The following is a 25,365-nucleotide window of genomic DNA, read 5'->3' as shown; positions in this document are numbered from 1 at the left end:
ATACTGCTGGAGGAGTCAGTGACATACCAGGGATACAGCTGGGGGAGTTATTGACATACCAGGGATACAGCTGGGGGAGTCAGTGACATACCAGGAATACTGCTGGGGCAGTCAGTCACATACCAGGGATACAGCTGGGGGAGTTATTGACATACCAGGGATACAGCTGGGGCAGTCTGTCACATACCAGGGATACTGCTGGAGGAGTCAGTCACATACCAGGGATACAGCTGGGGGAGTTATTGACATACCAGGGATACAGCTGGGGTAGTCAGTCACATACCAGGGATACTGTTGGAGGAGTCAGTCACATACCAGGGATACTGCTGGGGGAGTAAGTCACATTCCAGGGATACAGCTGGAGGAGTCAGTCACATACCAGGGATACTGCTGGGGGAGTCAGTCACATACCAGGGATACTGCTGTTGGAGTCAGTCACATACCAGGGATACAGCTAGAGGAGTCAGTCACATACCAGGGATACTGCTGGGGGAGTTAGTCACATACCAGGGATACAACTAGAGGAGTCAGTGACATACCAGGGATACAACTAGAGAAGTCAGTGACATACCAGGGATAGTGCTTTGGAAATCAGTCACATACCAGGGATACAGCTGGGGGAGTCAGTCACATACCAGGCATACTGCTGGGGGAGTCAGTAACATACCAGGGATACTGCTGGGGGAGTCAGCGACATACCAGGAATACTGCTGGGGCAGTCAGTCACATACCAGGGATACAGCTGGGGGAGTTATTGACATACCAGGGATACAGCTGGGGCAGTCTGTCACATACCAGGGATACTGCTGGAGGAGTCAGTCACATACCAGGGATACAGCTGGGGGAGTTATTGACATACCAGGGATACAGCTTGGGGAGTCAGTGACATACCAGGAATACTGCTGGGGCAGTCAGTCACATACCAGGGATACAGCTGGGGGAGTTATTGACATACCAGGGATACAGCTGGGGCAGTCAGTCACATACCAGGGATACTGCTGGAGGAGTCAGTCACATACCAGGAATACAGCTGGGGGAGTTATTGACATACCAGGGATACTGCTGGGGCAGTCAGTCACATACCAAGGACACAGCTGGAGGACTCAGTCAGATACCAGGGATATTGCTGGGGGAGTCAGTGACATATCAGGGATTCTGCCTGGGGAGTCAGTCACATACCAGGGATACAGCTGGAGGAGTCAGTCACATACCAGGGATACTGCTGGGGGAGTCAGTCAAATACCAGGGATACTGCTGGGGGAGTCAGTTAGATACCAGGGACACAGCTGAAGGAGTCAGTCACATACCAGAGATACTGCTGGGGGAGTCAGTGACATACCAGGGATACAGCTGGGGGAGTCAGTTAGATACCAGGGACACAGCTGGAGGAGTCAGTCACATACCAGGGACACAGCTGGAGGAGTCAGTCACATACCAGGGATACTGCTGGGGCAGTCAGTGACATATCAGGGATACAGCTGGGGGAGTCAGTCACATACCAGGGATACAGCTGGGGGAGTCAGTTAGATACCAGGGACACAGCTGGAGGAGTCAGTCACATACCAGGAATACTGCTGGGGCAGTCAGTGACATATCAGGGATTCTGCTGGGGGAGTCAGTCACATACCAGGAATACTGCTGGGGGAGTCAGTCACATACCAGGGATACTGCTGGGGGAGTCAGTCACATACCAGGAATACTGCTGGGGGAGTCAGTCACATACCAGGAATACTGCTGGGGGAGTCAGTCACATACCAGGGATACTTCTTGGGCAGTCAGTGACATATCAGGGATACTGCTGGGGGAGTCAGTGACATACCAGGGATACAGCTGGGGGAGTCAGTTAGATACCAGGGACACAGCTGGAGGAGTCAGTCATATACCAGGAATACTGCTGGGGCAGTCAGTGACATATCAGGGATTCTGCTGGGGGAGTCAGTCACATACCAGGAATACTGCTGGGGGAGTCAGTCACATACCAGGGATACTGCTGGGGGAGTCAGTCACATACCAGGAATACTGCTGGGGCAGTCAGTCACATACCAGGAATACTGCTGGGGTAGTCAGTCACATACCAGGGATACTGCTGGGGCAGTCAGTCACATACCAGGAATACTGCTGGGGGAGTCAGTCACATACCAGGGATACAGCTGGGGAGTCAGTCACATACAAGGGATACTGCTGGGGGAGTCAGTTAGATACCAGGGATACTGCTGGGGGAGTCAGTGACATACCAGGGATACTGCTGGGGATGTCAGTCACATACCAGGGATACAGCTTGAGGAGTCAGTGACATACCAGGGATACTGCTGGGGGAGTCAGTCACATACCAGGGATACTGCTTGGGGAGTCATTTACATACCAGGGACACAGCTGGAGGAGTCAGTAAGATACCAGGGATACTGCTGGGGGAGTCAGCCACATACCAGGGATACAGCTGGAGGAGTCAGTCACATACCAGGGATACAGCTGGAGGAGTCAGTCACATACCAGGGATACAGCTGGAGGAGTCAGTCACATACCAGGGATACTGCTGGGGGAGTCAGTGACATACCATGGATACAGCGGGGGGAGTCAGCCACATACCAGGGATACAACTAGAGGAGTCAGTCACTTACCAGGGATACAGCTGGAGGAGTCAGTGACATACCAGGGATACAGCTGGAGGAGTCAGTCACATACCAGGGATACAGCTGGAGGAGTCAGTCACATACCAGGGATACAGCTGGAGGAGTCAGTCACATACCAGGGATACTGCTGGGGGAGTCAGTGACATACCACGGATACAGCTGGGGGAGTCAGCCACATACCAGGGATACAACTAGAGGAGTCAGTCACATACCACGGATACAGCTGGAGGAGTCAGTCACATACCAGGGATACAACTAGAGGAGTCAGCCACATACCAGGGATACAACTAGAGAAGTCAGTGACATACCAGGGATACTGCTGGGGCAGTCAGTGACATATCAGGGATACTGCTGGGGGAGTCAGTCACATACCAGGGATACAGCTGGGGGAGTCAGTTAGATACCAGGGACACAGCTGAAGGAGTCAGTCACATACCAGGGATACAGCTAGAGGAGTCAGTGACATACCAGGGATACTGCTCGGGGAATCAGTCACATACCAGGGATACTGCTTGGGGAGTCAGTCACATGCCTGGGATACAGCTAGAGAAGTCAGTGAGATACCAGGGATACTGCTGGGGGAATCAGTCACATACCAGGGATACTGCTTGGAGAGTCAGTCACATACCAGGGATACTGCTGTGGGAGTCAGTGACATACCAGGGATACAACTAGAGGAATCAGTCACATACCAGGGATACAGCTAGAGGAGTCAGTGACATACCAGGGATACTGCTGGGGGAGTCAGTGACATACCAGGGACACAGCTGGGGGAGTCAGTCACATACCAGGGATACTTCTGGGGTAGTCAGTCACATACCAGGGATACTGCTGGGGCTGTGAGTCAGATATCAGGGATACATCTGGGGCAGTCAGTCACATACCAGGGATACTGCTCGGGGAGTCAGTGAGATACCAGGGATACTTCTGGGGCACTCAGTTACATGCCAGGGATACAGCTAGAGGAGTCAGTCACATACCAGGGATACTGCTAGGGGAGTCAGTGACATACCAGGGATACTGCTGGGGCTGTCAGTGACATACCAGGGATACAGCTGGGTGAGTCAGTGACATACCAGGCATACTGCTCTGGGAGTCAGTCACATACCAGGATACTGCTGGGGGAGACAGTCACATACTAGGGATACAGCTAGAGGAGTCAGTCACATACCAGGGATACAGCTAAAGGAGTCAGTCACATACCAGGGATACAGCTAGAGGAGTCAGTCACATACTAGGGATACTGCGGGGGGAGTCAGTCACATACCAGGGATACTGCTGGGGTAGTAAGTCACATACCAGGGATACTGTTAGGGGAGTCAGTCACATACCAGGGATACTGTTGGGGGAGTCAGTGACATGGCAGGGATACTGCTGGGGGAGTAAGTCCCATACCAGGGATACTGCTGGGGGAGTCAGTCACATACCAGGGATACTGCTGGGGGAGTCAGTCACATACTAGGGATACTGCTGGGGGAGTCAGTCACATACCAGGGATACTGCTGGGGTAGTAAGTCACATACCAGGGATACTGTTGGGGGAGTCAGTGACATGGCAGGGAAACTGCTAGGGGAGTTAGTCCCATACCAGGGATACTGCTCTTGGAGTCAGTCACATACCAGGGATACAGCTAGAGGAGTCAATGACATACCAGGGATACTGCTGGGGCTGTCAGTCACATACCAGGGATACTGCTGGGGGAGTCAGTTAGATACCAAGGATACTGCTGGGGGAGTCAGTGACATACCAGGGATACAGCTGGAGGAGTCAGTGACATACCAGGGATACAGCTGGGGCAGTCAGTCACATACCAGGGATACAGCTAGAGGAGTCAGTCACATACCAGGGATACAGCTGGAGGAGTCAGTCACATACCAGGGATACTGCTGGGGCAGTCAGTCACATACCAGGGATACTGCTGGGGCAGTCAGTGACATATCAGGGATACTGCTGGGGGAGTCAGTCACATACCAGGGATACAGCTGGGGGAGTCAGTTAGATACCAGGGACACAGCTGGAGGAGTCAGTCACATACCAGGAATACTGCTGGGGCAGTCAGTCACATACCAGGAATACTGCTGGGGGAGTCAGTCACATACCAGGAATACTGCTGGGGCAGTCAGTCACATACCAGGAATACTGCTGGGGGAGTCAGTCACATACCAGGGATACTGCTGGGGCAGTCAGTCACATACCAGGAATACTGCTGGGGGAGTCAGTCACATACCAGGGATACAGCAGGGGGAGTCAGTCACATACCAGGGATACCGCTGGGGGAGTCAGTTAGATACCAGGGATACTGCTGGGGGAATCAGTGACATACCAGGGATACTGCTGGGGCTGTCAGTCACATACCAGGGATACAGCTAGAGGAGTCAATGACATACCAGGGATACTGCTGGGGGAGTCAGTCACATACCAGGGATACCGCTAGAGGAGTCAGTGACATACCAGGGATAATACTGGGGGACTCAGTGACATACCAGGGATACAGCTGGGGGAGTCAGTCACATACCAGGGATACTTCTGGGGGAGTCAGTCACATACCAGGGATACTGCTGGGGCTGTGAGTCAGATACCAGGGATACTGTTCGGGGAGTCAGTTAGATACCAGGGATACTGCTTGGGGAGTCAGTGACATACCAGGGATACTGTTGGGGGAGTCAGTGAGATACCAGGGATAGTTCTGGGGGTGTCAGTCACATGCCAGGGATACAGCTAGAGGAGTCAGTCACATACCAGGGATACTGCTGGGGGAGTCAGTCACATACCAGGGATACAGCTAGAGGAGTCAGTGACATACCAGGGATACTGCTGGGGCTGTCAGTGACTTACCAGGGATACAGCTTGCGGAGTCAGTGACATACCAGGCATACTGCTCTGGTAGTCAGTCACATACCAGGGATACAGCTAGAGGAGTCAGTCACATACCAGGGATACTGCTCGGGGACTCAGTGACATACCAGGGACACAGCTGGGGGAGTCAGTCACATACCAGGGATACTTCTGGGGGAGTCAGTCACATACCAGGGATACTGCTGGGGCTGTGAGTCAGATACCAGGGATACTGTTCCGGGAGTCAGTTAGATACCAGGGATACTGCTTGGGGAGTCAGTGACATACCAGGGATACTGTTGGGGGAGTCAGTGAGATACCAGGGATAGTTCTGGGGGTGTCAGTCACATGCCAGGGATACAGCTAGAGGAGTCAGTGACATACCAGGGATACTGCTGGGGCTGTCAGTGACTTACCAGGGATACAGCTGGGGGAGTCAGTGACATACCAGGCATACTGCTCTGGTAGTCAGTCACATACCAGGGATACAGCTAGAGGAGTCAGTCACATACCAGGGATACTGCTCGGGGAGTCAGTGAGATACAAGGGATACTTCTGGGGGAGTCAGTCACATGCCAGGGATACAGCTAGAGGAGTCAGTCACATACCAGGGACACAGCTGGGGGAATCAGTCACATACAAGAGATACTTCTGGGGTAGTCAGTCACATACCAGGGATACTGCTGGGGCTGTGAGTCAGATATCAGGGATACTTCTGGGGCAGTCAGTCACATACCAGGGATACAGCTAGAGGACTCAGTCACATACCAGGGATACTTATCGGGGAGTCAGTGAGATACCAGGGATACTTCTGGGGCACTCAGTCACATGCCAGGGATACAGCTAGAGGAGTCAGTCACATACCAGGGATACTGCTAGGGGAATCAGTCACATACCAGGGATACTGCTGGGGGAGTCAGTCACATACCAGGGATACAGCTAGAGGAGTCAGTCACATACCAGGGATACTGCTGGGGCTGTCAGTGACATACCAGGGATACAGCTGGGTGAGTCAGTGACATACCAGGCATACTGCTCTGGGAGTCAGTCACATACCAGGATACTGCTGGGGGAGACAGTCACATACTAGGGATACAGCTAGAGGAGTCAGTCACATACCAGCGATACAGCTAAAGGAGTCAGTCACATACCAGGGATACTGCTGGGGGAGTCAGACGCATACCAGGGATACTGCTGGGGGAGTCAGTCACATACCAGGGATACTGCTGGGGTAGTAACTCACATACCAGGGATACTGTTAGGGGAGTCAGTCACATACCAGGGATACTGTTGGGGGAGTCAGTGACATGCCAGGGATACTGCTGGGGGAGTAAGTCCCATACCAGGGATACTGCTGGGGGAGTCAGTCACATACCAGGGATACTGCTGGGGGAGTCAGTCACATACTAGGGATACTGCTGGGGGAGTCAGTCACATACCAGGGATACTGCTGGGGTAGTAAGTCACATACCAGGGATACTGTTGGGGGAGTCAGTGACATGGCAGGGAAACTGCTAGGGGAGTTAGTCCCATACCAGGGATACTGCTCTTGGAGTCAGTCACATACCAGGGATACAGCTAGAGGAGTCAATGACATACCAGGGATACTGCTGGGGCTGTCAGTCACATACCAGGGATACTGCTGGGGGAGTCAGTTAGATACCAAGGATACTGCTGGGGGAGTCAGTGACATACCAGGGATACAGCTGGAGGAGTCAGTGACATACCAGGGATACAGCTGGGGCAGTCAGTCACATACCAGGGATACAGCTAGAGGAGTCAGTCACATACCAGGGATACAGCTGGAGGAGTCAGTCACATACCAGGGATACTGCTGGGGCAGTCAGTCACATACCAGGGATACTGCTGGGGCAGTCAGTGACATATCAGGGATACTGCTGGGGGAGTCAGTCACATACCAGGGATACAGCTGGGGGAGTCAGTTAGATACCAGGGACACAGCTGGAGGAGTCAGTCACATACCAGGAATACTGCTGGGGCAGTCAGTCACATACCAGGAATACTGCTGGGGGAGTCAGTCACATACCAGGAATACTGCTGGGGCAGTCAGTCACATACCAGGAATACTGCTGGGGGAGTCAGTCACATACCAGGGATACTGCTGGGGCAGTCAGTCACATACCAGGAATACTGCTGGGGGAGTCAGTCACATACCAGGGATACAGCAGGGGGAGTCAGTCACATACCAGGGATACCGCTGGGGGAGTCAGTTAGATACCAGGGATACTGCTGGGGGAATCAGTGACATACCAGGGATACTGCTGGGGCTGTCAGTCACATACCAGGGATACAGCTAGAGGAGTCAATGACATACCAGGGATACTGCTGGGGGAGTCAGTCACATACCAGGGATACCGCTAGAGGAGTCAGTGACATACCAGGGATAATACTGGGGGACTCAGTGACATACCAGGGATACAGCTGGGGGAGTCAGTCACATACCAGGGATACTTCTGGGGGAGTCAGTCACATACCAGGGATACTGCTGGGGCTGTGAGTCAGATACCAGGGATACTGTTCGGGGAGTCAGTTAGATACCAGGGATACTGCTTGGGGAGTCAGTGACATACCAGGGATACTGTTGGGGGAGTCAGTGAGATACCAGGGATAGTTCTGGGGGTGTCAGTCACATGCCAGGGATACAGCTAGAGGAGTCAGTCACATACCAGGGATACTGCTGGGGGAGTCAGTCACATACCAGGGATACAGCTAGAGGAGTCAGTGACATACCAGGGATACTGCTGGGGCTGTCAGTGACTTACCAGGGATACAGCTTGCGGAGTCAGTGACATACCAGGCATACTGCTCTGGTAGTCAGTCACATACCAGGGATACAGCTAGAGGAGTCAGTCACATACCAGGGATACTGCTCGGGGACTCAGTGACATACCAGGGACACAGCTGGGGGAGTCAGTCACATACCAGGGATACTTCTGGGGGAGTCAGTCACATACCAGGGATACTGCTGGGGCTGTGAGTCAGATACCAGGGATACTGTTCCGGGAGTCAGTTAGATACCAGGGATACTGCTTGGGGAGTCAGTGACATACCAGGGATACTGTTGGGGGAGTCAGTGAGATACCAGGGATAGTTCTGGGGGTGTCAGTCACATGCCAGGGATACAGCTAGAGGAGTCAGTGACATACCAGGGATACTGCTGGGGCTGTCAGTGACTTACCAGGGATACAGCTGGGGGAGTCAGTGACATACCAGGCATACTGCTCTGGTAGTCAGTCACATACCAGGGATACAGCTAGAGGAGTCAGTCACATACCAGGGATACTGCTCGGGGAGTCAGTGAGATACAAGGGATACTTCTGGGGGAGTCAGTCACATGCCAGGGATACAGCTAGAGGAGTCAGTCACATACCAGGGACACAGCTGGGGGAATCAGTCACATACAAGAGATACTTCTGGGGTAGTCAGTCACATACCAGGGATACTGCTGGGGCTGTGAGTCAGATATCAGGGATACTTCTGGGGCAGTCAGTCACATACCAGGGATACAGCTAGAGGACTCAGTCACATACCAGGGATACTTATCGGGGAGTCAGTGAGATACCAGGGATACTTCTGGGGCACTCAGTCACATGCCAGGGATACAGCTAGAGGAGTCAGTCACATACCAGGGATACTGCTAGGGGAATCAGTCACATACCAGGGATACTGCTGGGGGAGTCAGTCACATACCAGGGATACAGCTAGAGGAGTCAGTCACATACCAGGGATACTGCTGGGGCTGTCAGTGACATACCAGGGATACAGCTGGGTGAGTCAGTGACATACCAGGCATACTGCTCTGGGAGTCAGTCACATACCAGGATACTGCTGGGGGAGACAGTCACATACTAGGGATACAGCTAGAGGAGTCAGTCACATACCAGCGATACAGCTAAAGGAGTCAGTCACATACCAGGGATACTGCTGGGGGAGTCAGACGCATACCAGGGATACTGCTGGGGGAGTCAGTCACATACCAGGGATACTGCTGGGGTAGTAACTCACATACCAGGGATACTGTTAGGGGAGTCAGTCACATACCAGGGATACTGTTGGGGGAGTCAGTGACATGCCAGGGATACTGCTGGGGGAGTAAGTCCCATACCAGGGATACTGCTGGGGGAGTCAGTCACATACCAGGGATACTGCTGGGGGAGTCAGTCACATACTAGGGATACTGCTGGGGGAGTCAGTCACATACCAGGGATACTGCTGGGGTAGTAAGTCACATACCAGGGATACTGTTGGGGGAGTCAGTGACATGGCAGGGAAACTGCTAGGGGAGTTAGTCCCATATCAGGGATACTGCTCTTGGAGTCAGTCACATACCAGGGATACAGCTAGAGGATTCTATCACATACCAGGGATACTGCTGGGGCTGTCAGTCACATACCAGGCATACTGCTGGGGGAGTCAGTCACATACCAGGGATACTGCTGGGGGAGTCAATTAGATACCAGGGATACTGCTGTGGGAGTCAGTGACATACCAGGGATACAACTAGAGGAATCAGTCACATACCAGGGATACAGCTAGAGGAGTCAGTGACATACCAGGGATACTGCTGGGGCTGTCAGTCACATACCAGGCATACTGCTGGGGGAGTCAGTCACATACCAGGGATACTGCTGGGGGAGTCAATTAGATACCAGGGATACTGCTGCGGGAGTCAGTGACATACCAGGCATACTGCTCTGGGAGTCAGTCACATACCAGGGATACTGCTGGGGGAATCAGTCACATACCAGGGATACTGCTCGGGGAGTCAGTCACATACCAGGGATACTGCTGGAGGAGTCAGTCACATACCAGGGATACTGCTGAGGGAGTGAGTTAGATACCAGGGATACTGCTGCTGGAGTCAGTGATATACCAGGGATACTGCTGGGGCTGTCAGTCATATACCAGGGATACTGCTGGGGGAGTCAGTTAGATACCAGGGATACTGCTGGGGGAGTCAGTGACATACCAGGGATACAGCTGGAGGAGTCAGTGACATACCAGGGATACAGCTGGGGCAGTCAGTCACATACCAGGGATACAGCTGGAGGAGTCAGTCACATACCAGGGATACTGCTGGGGCTGTCAGTCACATACCAGGGATACTGCTGGGACAGTCAGTGACATATCAGGGATACTGCTGGGGGAGTCAGTCACATACCAGGGATACAGCTAGAGGATTCTATAACATACCAGGGATACTGCTCGGGGAATCAGTCACATACCAGGGATACTGCTTGGGGAGTCAGTCACATACCAGGGATACTGCTGGGGGAGACAGTCACATACCAGGGATACTGCTGGGGCTGTCAGTGACATACCAGGTTTACTGCTGGGGAAGTCAGTCACATACCAGGGATACTGCTGGGGGAGTCAGTGACATACCAGGGATAATGCTGGAGCTGTCAGTGACATACCAGGGATACTGCTGGGACTGTGAGTCAGATACCAGGGATACAGCTGGGGGAGCCAGTGACATACCAGGCATACTGCTCTTGGAGTCAGTCACATACCAGGGATACAGCTAGGGGATTCTATCACATACCAGGGATACTGCTCGGGGAATCAGTCACATACCAGGGATACTGCTTGGGGAGTCAGTCACATGCCTGGGATACAGCTGTGGGAGTCAGTGACATACCAGGGATACAACTAGAGGAATCAGTCACATACCAGGGATACTGCTAGAGAAGTCAGTGAGATACCAGGGTTACTGCTGGGGGAATCAGTCACATACCAGGGATACTGCTTGGAGAGTCAGTCACATACCAGGGATACTGCTGTGGGAGTCAGTGACATACCAGGGATACAACTAGAGGAATCAGTCACATACCAGGGATACAGCTAGAGGAGTCAGTGACATACCAGGGATACTGCTGGGGCTGTCAGTCACATACCAGGCATACTGCTTGGGGAGTCAGTCACATACCAGGGATACTGCTGGGGGAGTCAGTTAGATACCAGGGATACTGCTGCGGGAGTCAGTCACATACCAGGGATACAGCTAGAGGAGTCAGTGACATACCACGGATACTGCTGGGGGAGTCAGTGACATACCAGGGACACAGCTGGGGGAGTCAGTCACATACCAGGGATATTTCTGGGGTAGTCAATCACATACCAGGGATACTGCTGGGGCTGTTAGTCAGATATCAGGGATACTTCTGGGGCAGTCAGTCACATACCAGGGATACAGCTAGAGGACTCAGTCACATACCAGGGATACTGCTCGGGGAGTCAGTGAGATACCAGGGATACTTCTGGGGCACTCAGTCACATGCCAGGGATACAGCTAGAGGAGTCAGTCACATACCAGGGATACAGCTAGAGGAGTCAGTCACATACCAGGGATACTGCTAGGGGAATCAGTCACATACCAGGGATACTGCTGGGGGAGTCAGTGACATACCAGGGATACAGCTATAGGAGTCAGTGACATACCAGGGATACTGCTGGGGCTGTCAGTGACATACTAGGGATACAGCTGGGTGAGTCAGTGACATACCAGGCATACTGCTCTGGGAGTCAGTGACATACCAGGATACTGCTGGGGGAGACAGTCACATACTAGGGATACAGCTAGAGGAGTCAGTCACATACCAGGGATACCGCTAAAGGAGTCAGTCACATACCAGGGATACAGCTAGAGGAGTCAGTCACATACCAGGGATACTGCTGGGGGAGTCAGACACATACCAGGGATACTGCTGGGGGAGTCAGTCACATACTAGGGTTACTGCGGGGGGAGTCAGTCACATACCAGGGATACTGCTGGGGTAGTAAGTCACATACCAGGGATACTGTTAGGGGAGTCAGTCACATACCAGGGATACTGTTGGGGGAGTCAGTGACATGGCAGGGATACTGCTGGGGGAGTAAGTCCCATACCAAGGATACTGCTGGGGGAGTCAGTCACATACCAGGGATAATGTTGGGTAGTCAGTGACAAACCAGGGATACAGCTAGAGGAGTCAGTCACATACCAGGGATACTGCTGGGGGAGTCAGTCACATACCAGGGATACTGCTGGGGTAGTAAGTCACATACCAGGGATACTGTTGGGGGAGTCAGTGACATGGCAGGGAAACTGCTAGGGGAGTTAGTCCCATACCAGGGATACTGCTCTTAGAGTCAGTCACATACCAGGGATACAGCTAGAGGATTCTATCACATACCAGGGATACTGCTCGGGGAATCAGTCACATACCAGGGATACTGCTTGGGGAGTCAGTCACATGCCTGGGATACAGCTAGAGAAGTCAGTGAGATACCAGGGATACTGCTGGGGGAATCAGTCACATACCAGGGATACAACTAGAGGAATCAGTCACATACCAGGGATACAGCTAGAGGAGTCAGTGACATACCAGGGATACGGCTGGGGCTGTCAGTCACATACCAGGCATACTGCTGGGGGAGTCAGTTAGATACCAGGGATACTGCTGCGGGAGTCAGTCACATACCAGGGACACAGCTGGGGGAGTCAGTCACATACCAGGGATACTTCTGGGGGACTTAGTCACATACCAGGGATACTGCTGGGGCTGTGAGTCAGATATCAGGGACACTTCTGGGGCAGTCAGTCACATACCAGGGATACAGCTAGAGGACTCAGTCACATACCAGGGATACTGCTCGGGGACTCAGTGAGATACCAGGAATACTTCTGGGGCAGTCAGTCACATGCCAGGGATACAGCTAAAGGAGTCAGTCACATACCAGGGATACAGCTAGAGGAGTCAGTCACATACCAGGGATACTGCTAGGGGAATCAGTCACATACCAGGGACACTGCTGGGGGAGTCAGTCACATACCAGGGATACAGCTAGAGGAGTCAGTGACATACCAGGGATACTGCTGGGGCCGTCAGTCACATACCAGGGATACTGCTGGGGGAGTCAGTCACATACTAGGGATACTGCGGGGGGAGTCAGTCACATACCAGGGATACTGCTGGGGTAGTAAGTCACATACCAGGGATACTGTTAGGGGAGTCAGTCACATACCAGGGATACTGTTGGGGGAGTCAGTGACATGGCAGGGATACTGCTGGGGGAGTAAGTCCCATACCAGGGATACTGCTGGGGGAGTCAGTCACATACCAGGGATAATGTTGGGTAGTCAGTGACATACCAGGGATACAGCTAGAGGAGTCAGTCACATACCAGGGATACTGCTGGGGGAGTCAGTCACATACTAGGGATACTGCTGGGGGAGTCAGTCACATACCAGGGATACTGCTGGGGTAGTAAGTCACATACCAGGTATACTGTTGGGGGAGTCAGTGACATACCAGGGATACTACTGGGGGAGTCAGTCACATACCAGGGAAACTACTGGGGGAGTTAGTCCCATACCAGGGACACTGCTGGGGGAGTCAGTCACATACCAGGGATACTGTTGGGTAGTCAGTGACATGCCAGGGATACTGCTTGGGGAGTCAGTGGCATACCAGGGATACAGCTAGATGAGTCAGTGACATACCAGGGATACTGTTTGGTGGTCAGCGACATACCAGGGATACTGCTGGGGGAGACAGTCACATACTAGGGATACAGCTAGAGGAGTCAGTCACATACCAGGGATACTGCTGGGTGAGTCAGTCACATACCAGGGATACTGTTGGGGAGTCAGTCACATACCAGGGATACTGGTGGGTGAGTCAGTGACATACCAGGGATACTGCTGGGGGAGTCAGTCACATACCAGGGATACAGCTGGGGGAGTCTGTCACATACCAGGGATACTGTTGGGGAGTCAGTCACATACCAGGGATACAGCTGGGGGAGTTATTGACATACCAGGGATACTGCTGGTGGAGTCAGTCACATACCAGGGATACTGCTGGGTGAGTCAGTGACATACCAGGGATACTACTGGGGGAGTCAGTCACATACCAGGGATACTGCTGGGGGAGTCAGTGACATATCATGGATACTGCTCTGGGAGTCAGTCACATACCAGGGATACTGCTGGGGGAGACAGTCACATACTAGGGATACAGCTAGATGAGTCAGTCACATACCAGGGATACAGCTAAAGGAGTCAGTCACATACCAGGGATACAGGTAGAGGAGTCAGTCACATACCAGGGATACTGCTGGGGGAGTCAGACACATACCAGGGATACTGCTGGGGGAGTCAGTCACATACTAGGGATACTGCGGGGGGAGTCATTCACATACCAGGGATACTGCTGGGGTAGTAAGTCACATACCAGGGATACTGTTAGGGGAGTCAGTCACATACCAGGGATACTGTTGGGGGAGTCAGTGACATGGCAGGGATACTGCTGGGGGAGTAAGTCCCATACCAGGGATACTGCTGGGGGAGTCAGTCACATACCAGGGATAATGTTGGGTAGTCAGTGACATACCAGGGATACAGCTAGAGGAGTCAGTCACATACCAGGGATACTGCTGGGGGAGTCAGTCACATACTAGGGATACTGCTGGGGGAGTCAGTCACATACCAGGGATACTGCTGGGGTAGTAAGTCACATACCAGGGATACTGTTGGGGGAGTCAGTGACATGGCAGGGAAACTGCTGGGGGAGTTAGTCCCATACCAGGGATACTGTTGGGTAGTCAGTGACATACCAGGAATACTGCTGGGGGAGACAGTCACATACTAGGGATGCAGCTAGAGGAGTCAGTCACATACCAGGGATACAGCTAGAGGAGTCAGTCACATACCAGGGATACTGCTGGGGGAGTCAGTCACATACCAGGGATACTGCTGGGGAAGTCAGTGACATACTAGGGATACTGCTGGGGGAGTCAGTCACATACCAGGGATACAGCTGGGGGAGTCAGTCACATACCAGGGATACTGCTGGGGGAGTCAGTCACATACCAGGGATACTGTTGGGTGAGTCAGTGACATACCAGGGATACTGCTGGGGGAGTCAGTCACATACCAGGGATACAGCTGGGGGAGTCTGTCACATACCAGGGATACTGTTGGGGAGTCAGTCACATACCAGGGATACAGCTGGGGGAGTTATTGACATACCAGGGATACTGCTTGGGGAGTCAGTCACATACCAGGGATACTGCTGGGTGAGTCAGTGACATACCAGGGATACTGCTGGGGGAGTCAGTCACATACCAGGGACACAGCTGGGGGAGTTATTGACATACCAGGGATACTGCTGGGGGAGTCAGTGACATATCAGGGATACTGTTGGGGGAGTCAGTCACATACCAGGGATACAGCTTGGGGAGTCAGTCACATACCAGGGATACTGCTGGGGGAGTCAGTCACATACCAGGGATACTGCTGGGGGAGTCGGTCACATATCAGGGATACTGCTGGGGGAGTCAGTGATATACCAGGGATACTGCTGGGGGAGTCAGTCACATACCAGGGATACAGCTGGGGGAGTCAGTCACATACCAGGGATACTGCTGGGGGAGTCAGTGATATACCAGGGATACTGCTGGGGGAGTCAGTCACATACCAGGGATACAGCTAGAGGAGTCAGTGACATACGAGGGATACTGTTGGGTAGTCAGTGACATACCAGGGATACTGCTGGGGGAGACAGTCACATACTAGGGATGCAGCTAGAGGAGTCAGTCACATACCAGGGATACAGCTAGAGGAGTCAGTCACATACCAGGGATACTGCTGGGGGAGTCAGTCACATACCAGGGATACTGCTGGGGAAGTCAGTCCCATACTAGGGATACAGCTAGAGGAGTCAGTCACATACCAGGGATACAGCTAAAGGAGTCAGTCACATACCAGGGATACAGCTAGAGGAGTCAGTCACATACCAGGGATACTGCTGGGGGAGTCAGACACATACCAGGGATACTGCTGGGGGAGTCAGTCACATACTAGGGATACTGCGGGGGGAGTCAGTCACATACCAGGGATACTGCTGGGGTAGTAAGTCACATACCAGGGATACTGTTAGGGGAGTCAGTCACATACCAGGGATACTGCTGGGGGAGTCAGTCACATACTAGGGATACTGCTGGGGGAGTCAGTCACATACCAGGGATACTGCTGGGGTAGTAAGTCACATACCAGGGATACTGTTGGGGGAGTCAGTGACATGGCAGGGAAACTGCTGGGGGAGTTAGTCCCATACCAGGGATACTGCTGGGGGAGTCAGTCACATACCAGGGATACTGTTGGGTAGTCAGTGACATACCAGGGATACTGCTGGGGGAGTCAGTGACATACCAGGGATACAGCTAGAGGAGTCAGTGACATACCAGGGATACTGTTGGGTAGTCAGTGACATACCAGGGATACTGCTGGGGGAGACAGTCACAAACTAGGGATGCAGCTAGAGGAGTCAGTCACATACCAGGGATACAGCTAGAGGAGTCAGTCACATACCAGGGATACTGTTGGGGGAGTCAGTGACATGGCAGGGATACTGCTGGGGGAGTAAGTCCCATACCAGGGATACTGCTGGGGGAGTCAGTCACATACCAGGGATAATGTTGGGTAGTCAGTGACATACCAGGGATACAGCTAGAGGAGTCAGTCACATACCAGGGATACTGCTGGGGGAGTCAGTCACATACTAGGGATACTGCTGGGGGAGTCAGTCACATACTAGGGATACTGCTGGGGTAGTAAGTCACATACCAGGGATACTGTTGGGGGAGTCAGTGACATGGCAGGGAAACTGCTGGGGGAGTTAGTCCCATACCAGGGATACTGCTGGGGGAGTCAGTCACATACCAGGGATACTGTTGGGTAGTCAGTGACATACCAGGGATACTGCTGGGGGAGTCAGTGACATACCAGGGATACAGCTAGAGGAGTCAGTGACATACCAGGGATACTGTTGGGTAGTCAGTGACATACCAGGGATACTGCTGGGGGAGACAGTCACATACTAGGGATGCAGCTAGAGGAGTCAGTCACATACCAGGGATACAGCTAGAGGAGTCAGTCACATACCAGGGATACTGCTGGGGGAGTCAGTCACATACCAGGGATACTGCTGGGGAAGTCAGTGACATACTAGGGATACTGCTGGGGGAGTCAGTCACATACCAGGGATACTGCTGGGGGAGTCAGTCACATACCAGGGATACTGCTGGGGGAGTCAGTCACATACCAGGGATACTGTTGGGTGAGTCAGTGACATACCAGGGATACTGCTGGGGGAGTCAGTCACATACCAGGGATACAGCTGGGGGAGTCTGTCACATACCAGGGATACTGTTGGGGAGTCAGTCACATACCAGGGATACAGCTGGGGGAGTTATTGACATACCAGGGATACTGCTTGGGGAGTCAGTCACATACCAGGGATACTGCTGGGTGAGTCAGTGACATACCAGGGATACTGCTGGGGGAGTCAGTCACATACCAGGGACACAGCTGGGGGAGTTATTGACATACCAGGGATACTGCTTGGGGAGTCAGTGACATATCAGGGATACTGTTGGGGGAGTCAGTCACATACCAGGGATACAGCTTGGGGAGTCAGTCACATACCAGGGATACTGCTGGGGGAGTCAGTCACATACCAGGGATACTGCTGGGGGAGTCGGTCACATACCAGGGATACTGCTGGGGGAGTCAGTGATATACCAGGGATACTGCTGGGGGAGTCAGTCACATACCAGGGATACAGCTGGGGGAGTCAGTCACATACCAGGGATACTGCTGGGGGAGTCAGTGATATACCAGGGATACTGCTGGGGGAGTCAGTCACATACCAGGGATACAGCTAGAGGAGTCAGTGACATACGAGGGATACTGTTGGGTAGTCAGTGACATACCAGGGATACTGCTGGGGGAGACAGTCACATACTAGGGATGCAGCTAGAGGAGTCAGTCACATACCAGGGATACAGCTAGAGGAGTCAGTCACATACCAGGGATACTGCTGGGGGAGTCAGTCACATACCAGGGATACTGCTGGGGAAGTCAGTCACATACTAGGGATACAGCTAGAGGAGTCAGTCACATACCAGGGATACAGCTAAAGGAGTCAGTCACATACCAGGGATACAGCTAGAGGAGTCAGTCACATACCAGGGATACTGCTGGGGGAGTCAGTCACATACTAGGGATACTGCGGGGGGAGTCAGTCACATACCAGGGATACTGCTGGGGTAGTAAGTCACATACCAGGGATACTGTTAGGGGAGTCAGTCACATACCAGGGATACTGTTGGGGGAGTCAGTGACATGGCAGGGATACTGCTGGGGGAGTAAGTCCTATACCAGGGATACTGCTGGGGGAGTCAGTCACATACCAGGGATAATGTTGGGTAGTCAGTGACATACCAGGGATACAGCTAGAGGAGTCAGTCACATACCAGGGATACTGCTGGGGGAGTCAGTCACATACTAGGGATACTGCTGGGGGAGTCAGTCACATACCAGGGATACTGCTGGGGTAGTAAGTCACATACCAGGGATACTGTTGGGGGAGTCAGTGACATGGCAGGGAAACTGCTGGGGGAGTTAGTCCCATACCAGGGATACTGCTGGGGGAGTCAGTCACATACCAGGGATACTGTTGGGTAGTCAGTGACATACCAGGGATACTGCTGGGGGAGTCAGTGACATACCAGGGATACAGCTAGAGGAGTCAGTGACATACCAGGGATACTGTTGGGTAGTCAGTGACATACCAGGGATACTGCTGGGGGAGACAGTCACATACTAGGGATGCAGCTAGAGGAGTCAGTCACATACCAGGGATACAGCTAGAGGAGTCAGTCACATACCAGGGATACTGCTGGGGGAGTCAGTCACATACCAGGGATATGGTGGGGAAGTCAGTGACATACTAGGGATACTGCTGGGGGAGTCAGTCACATACCAGGGATACTGCTGGGGGAGTCAGTCACATACCAGGGATACTGCTGGGGGAGTCAGTCACATACCAGGGATACTGTTGGGTGAGTCAGTGACATACCAGGGATACTGCTGGGGGAGTCAGTGACATACCAGGGATACAGCTGGGGGAGTCTGTCACATACCAGGGATACTGTTGGGGAGTCAGTCACATACCAGGGATATAGCTGGGGGAGTTATTGACATACCAGGGATACTGCTTGGGGAGTCAGTCACATACCAGGGATACTGCTGGGGGAGTCAGTCACATACCAGGGATACTGCTGGGGGAGTCAGTCACATACCAGGGACACAGCTGGGGGAGTTATTGACATACCAGGGATACTGCTGGGGGAGTCAGTGACATATCAGGGATACTGTTGGGTGAGTCAGTGACATACCAGGGATACAGCTGGGGGAGTCTGTCACATACCAGGGATACTGTTGGGGAGTCAGTCACATACCAGGGATATAGCTGGGGGAGTTATTGACATACCAGGGATACTGCTTGGGGAGTCAGTCACATACCAGGGATACTGCTGGGGGAGTCAGTCACATACCAGGGATACTGCTGGGGGAGTCAGTCACATACCAGGGACACAGCTGGGGGAGTTATTGACATACCAGGGATACTGCTGGGGGAGTCAGTGACATATCAGGGATACTGTTGGGTGAGTCAGTGACATACCAGGGATACTGCTGGAGGAGTCAGTCACATACCAGGGATACAGCTGGGGGAGTCTGTCACATACCAGGGATACTGTTGGGGAGTCAGTCACATACCAGGGATACAGCTGGGGGAGTTATTGACATACCAGGGATACTGCTTGGGGAGTCAGTCACATACCAGGGATACTGCTGGGGGAGTCAGTCACATACCAGGGATACTGCTGGGGGAGTCAGTCACATACCAGGGATACTGCTGGGGGAGTCAGTGATATACCAGGGATACTGCTGGGGGAGTCAGTCACATACCAGGGATACTGCTGGGGGAGTCGGTCACATACCAGGGATACTGCTGGGGGAGTCAGTGATATACCAGGGATACTGCTGGGGGAGTCAGTCACATACCAGGGATACAGCTGGGGGAGTCAGTCACATACTAGGGATACTGCTGGGGGAGTCAGTCACATACCAGGGATACTGCTGGGGGAGTCAGTCACATACCAGGGATACTGCTGGGGGAGTCAGTCACATACCAGGGATACTGTTGGGTGAGTCAGTGACATACCAGGGATACTGCTGGGGGAGTCAGTCACATACCAGGGATACAGCTGGGGGAGTCTGTCACATACCAGGGATACTGTTGGGGAGTCAGTCACATACCAGGGATACAGCTGGGGGAGTTATTGACATACCAGGGATACTGCTTGGGGAGTCAGTCACATACCAGGGATACTGCTGGGTGAGTCAGTGACATACCAGGGATACTGCTGGGGGAGTCAGTCACATACCAGGGACACAGCTGGGGGAGTTATTGACATACCAGGGATACTGATGGGGGAGTCAGTGACATATCAGGGATACTGTTGGGGGAGTCAGTGACATACCAGGGATACTGCTGGGGGAGTCAGTCACATACCAGGGATACAGCTGGGGGAGTCTGTCACATACCAGGGATACTGTTGGGGAGTCAGTCACATACCAGGGATACAGCTGGGGGAGTTATTGACATACCAGGGATACTGCTTGGGGAGTCAGTCACATACCAGGGATACTGCTGGGTGAGTCAGTGACATACCAGGGATACTGCTGGGGGAGTCAGTCACATACCAGGGACACAGCTGGGGGAGTTATTGACATACCAGGGATACTGCTGGGGGAGTCAGTGACATATCAGGGATACTGTTGGGGGAGTCAGTCACATACCAGGGATACAGCTGGGGGAGTCAGTCACATACCAGGGATACTGCTGGGGGAGTCAGTCACATACCAGGGATACTGCTGGGGGAGTCAGTGATATACCAGGGATACTGCTGGGGGAGTCAGTCACATACCAGGGATACTGCTGGGGGAGTCAGTCACATACCAGGGATACTGCTGGGGGAGTCAGTGATATACCAGGGATACTGCTGGGGGAGTCAGTCACATACCAGGGATACAGCTGGGGGAGTCAGTCACATACCAGGGATACTGCAGGGGGAGTCAGTGATATACCAGGGATACTGCTGGGGGAGTCAGTCACATACCAGGGATACAGCTGGGGGAGTCAGTCACATACCAGGAATACTGCTGGGGGAGTCAGTGATATACCAGGGACACTGCGGGGGGAGTCAGTCACATACCAGGGATACAGCTGGGGGAGTCAGTGACATACCAGGGATACTACACATATTTCGTGATTCTGTTTCAGCTTGCGGGGATTGTAGTATGCCTTCAACCTACTTGTGTCTGTTATTTTTATAACTTGTTGCACACTGCACCAAACACTTCATTATTCTGATAAAAAAATATCACACTAAGAAAATCATTTGTATGTACCTGCGTTTCCTCCTCCGGTATATTACAGCAACGATGATGGCTATTGCAGCTAGGATGGCAATGGCGATAACAGCTATGATGGCTCTGGTAGTGGCTGCTAATTCTGTCCTCTTCTCAATTTCATTTTCTGCGTAAGGTTGTACATATAACTGACACTTATACATTAGGTCTTCATATATATATATATATATATATATATAGAGAGAGAGAGAGAGAGAGAGAGAGAGAGACAAGTGACAACTAATCAGAAGCTTCGTTTATGATATGAATTCTGCGTGATTGTCATTCCGTCCCCTCCACATGAAGCAAATAGTGATTTTTCCATCTGACATTATCGGTGAATAATATATCGGATAAAAGAGGTATTTGTTATGGGAAAATCGATTGATATATCTCGACACCAGAAAAGCACTTGCAGAAATACAAGCATACCCATCCCTGTCATATCCTCAGACCCATGCAAACACATAACCTACAACAACATTGTACTTCGAGTGTCTAAGGCAGTTCCAGCATTAAACAAATAAATACCACGATGCTGACTACTTGGTGAAAGTTTTAATACTGTCAATGCAAACACCAGCATTTTTCTTTCTGATATGGTGCTGCATTTCAATAGAAAGTCACTTGTCTCCAGCTAAGGTTCTCAATATATAAAGTCATGAACTTAGGCCCGTCAACAGTTAGTTGACAAATCTACTACGGTGTTGTTGTACATTCTGACCTTCATTAGGAACCCCAACATATCTTGCCATCCATAAACCACGACCTTTCACTTTCCGGGCAGACGCTCTACCACTAGACCAACATCAACTTATTACATCATGGTTACAATCTTAGCTTTTCAGCCATCTTATCGGATTCGGATGTAACTTGGATCCTACTGATATATACCCCCCTATCCCACTTAGACAATACCTTATCCCACCTTGACGAAGTAGTCCCACTTAGTCAATACATTCTCCTTCCTGGATGAGTGAGTGAGTGAGGTAGTTGGGTTTAACGCCGCTTTAACAGTATTCCAGTTATATCACGGCGTTTCAGCTTAATGTGTGAGGAAAGCCCGAAGTGATGCAGGTCTCAGACGTTTACCACTTCGGTGAAACCCATGAGCACGGGTATGGTGCTGAGAAACCTAGTAACATAATCGGGGCGAACCGGGATTCGAACCCACAATCATAGGTTTCTGGCGTGCCTAAGGGACGCATTTCTGCCTACCTTATCCCAGCTTGATGAAGTAGTCGCACTTAGTCGATACCTTATCCCCGCTGGAGGAAGTAGTCGCACTTAGTCCAGACCTTATCCCAGCTAGATGTAATAATCCCACTTAGTCCATACCTTATCCAATTTGGATGCAGTAATGCCACTTAGTCAATACCTTATCCCAGCTGGATATGGTAATCCCACAAAGTCAATACCTTCTTCCAGCTAAAGGAGGTAATCTCCCTTAGTCTATACCTTATCCTAGCTATATGTGGAAAACCAACTTAGTCCATACCTTATCCAACTTGGATGAAGTAATCCCACTTAGTAAATACCTTTTCCCTGCAAGATGTGATAATCCCACTTAGTCAATACCTTATCCAACCTAGATGTGGTAATCCCACTTAGTCAATACCTTATCCAACCTAGATGTGGTAATCCCACTTAGTTAATACTTTACCTAACCTAGATGTGGTAATCCAACTGTGTCTATGCCTTATCCAACCTAGATGTGGTAATCCCCCTTAGACAATAACTTATCACACTTGGATGAAGTAATCCCACTTAGTCAATATCTTATCCAAGCTAAATGTAGTAATCCCAGTTAGTTAATACTTTACCTAACCTATATGTGGTAATCCCACTTTTTCAATGCCTTTTCCAACCTAGATGTGGTAATTCCACTTAGTCAATAACTTATCCCACTTAAATGAAGTAATCCCACTTAGTCCATACCTTATCCCACCTTGATGTTGTAATCCCAGTTAGTCCATACCTTATCCCAGCTTAATGTGATAATCCCAGTTAGTCCATACCTTATCCCAGCTTAATGTGGTAATCCCACTTAGTCCATACCTTATCCCAGCTTAATGTGGTAATCCCAGTTAGTCCATACCTTATCCCAGCTTAATGTGGTAATCCCACTTAGTCCATACCTTATCCCAGCTTAATGTGGTAATCCCACTTAGTCCATACCTTATCCCAGCTTGATGTGATAATCCCACTTTGTCAATACCTTATCCCACCTGGATGAAGTAGTCCTACTTAGTGAATACCCTATCCCAGTTGGTGAAATAGTCCTACTTAGTGAATACCCTATCCCAGTTGGTGAAATAGTCCTACTTAGTGAATACCCTATCCCAGTTGGTGAAATAGTCCTACTTAGTGAATACCCTATCCCAGTTGGTGAAATAGTCCTACTTAGTGAATACCCTATCCCAGTTGGTGAAATAGTCCTACTTAGTGAATACCCTATCCCAGTTGGTGAAATAGTCCTACTTAGTGAATACCCTATCCCAGTTGGTGAAATAGTCCTACTTAGTGAATACCCTATCCCAGTTGGTGAAATAGTCCTACTTAGTGAATACCCTATCCCAGTTGGTGAAATAGTCCTACTTAGTGAATACCCTATCCCAGTTGGTGAAAGTAGTCCCAGTGTGAATTTGACATCTATCCCATGGCATGCCAGCGACGTACGGCATCGTGGATAGAACAGCACGAACAAGTAAGCCGTGGTTGTATGGGAAGTGAGACAGCAATTGGATTGCATTCTGATCCATTGCCCAGTGTCTTAATGTCGTGCTGTGAGCACATTGGATGTGGAGGTATATATTTTTTCAATTGTAATTTACTTCAAAATACTGAATCAAAGCTGAACATGCCTGTCTCACAGTCATCCCCTGTGTGGTTCTCTGTGCAGCCCAGAGTGCAGCTTCCAGTTTGCTGGCTGCAGGTCCTGTTGTTGCAGTGGCTGCTGCAAGGAATGTTACACGTCCCACCATACCAGCCAGGAACACACCCTTCAGAGCAACGGCCAGTCCACTGATCACAGTGCACATACTCGTCTATGTCCGAGGCACAGTACTGACTGCAGTTCTTCTCGCAGTTCCGACCATATGTCCCTAGGTCACAGCTCCCCGATACACCGAACACCACTGCAGGGGGAGAAACAGACATTCCAGTAAAACGGTCAAAACAATGCAATAACTTGCTCGATTCATCAACACGATGCATGGATATATAAGGCTGATATACATGATAAGAACATAAAATGAACATATGTCTTCTGGTCTCAAGTCGCCTTTTGATTAATAGACTCGAATCTATGAAACATGCTTTAGTCTACTTTCACTTCCCTTGAAAGTGGGAACGTTTTTTTATCATGCCAAGTGTAGGGCGTCATGTATTGTATCGTTTATTGCATCATGTAGTGCATCGATTATTGTATCACGTATTGTATCGTACATTGTATCATGTATTGTATCGAGTATTGTATCGTACATTGTATCATGTACTGTATCATGTATTGTTTCGTGAAATTGTATCATGGATTGTATCGTACAATGTATCATGCATTGTGTCATATATTGT

The 25,365-nt window shown here is 51.3% G+C and overlaps 1 protein-coding gene across 2 annotated transcripts in view; it reads right to left on the bottom strand.

Moving 5' to 3' along the window:
- The window catches only part of LOC124128484 (multiple epidermal growth factor-like domains protein 10), a 54,463-nt gene that overhangs the window by 24,127 nt on the left and 4,971 nt on the right, over positions 1 to 25,365 (bottom strand). The window contains exons 3-4 of one of the 2 annotated variants that reach the window (XM_048391153.1): positions 24,657 to 24,929; positions 21,793 to 21,919 (exon numbers count right to left, since the gene is read on the bottom strand). In XM_048391153.1, the coding sequence (XP_048247110.1) occupies positions 21,793 to 21,919; positions 24,657 to 24,929 (400 nt within the window). Of the gene's footprint in view, positions 1 to 21,792; positions 21,923 to 24,656; positions 24,930 to 25,365 lie in introns of those variants that run through there. The other variant, XM_048391152.1, reaches the window with a different exon arrangement.

The sequence above is a fragment of the Haliotis rufescens genome, unplaced genomic scaffold (assembly GCF_023055435.1).
Source record: "Haliotis rufescens isolate VD_foot unplaced genomic scaffold, xgHalRufe1.0.p SCAF_9, whole genome shotgun sequence".
Taxonomy (NCBI): domain Eukaryota; kingdom Metazoa; phylum Mollusca; class Gastropoda; order Lepetellida; family Haliotidae; genus Haliotis; species Haliotis rufescens.
The sequence above is the reverse complement of the archived record's forward strand: the minus strand, read 5'-3'. Positions and strand labels throughout refer to the sequence as shown.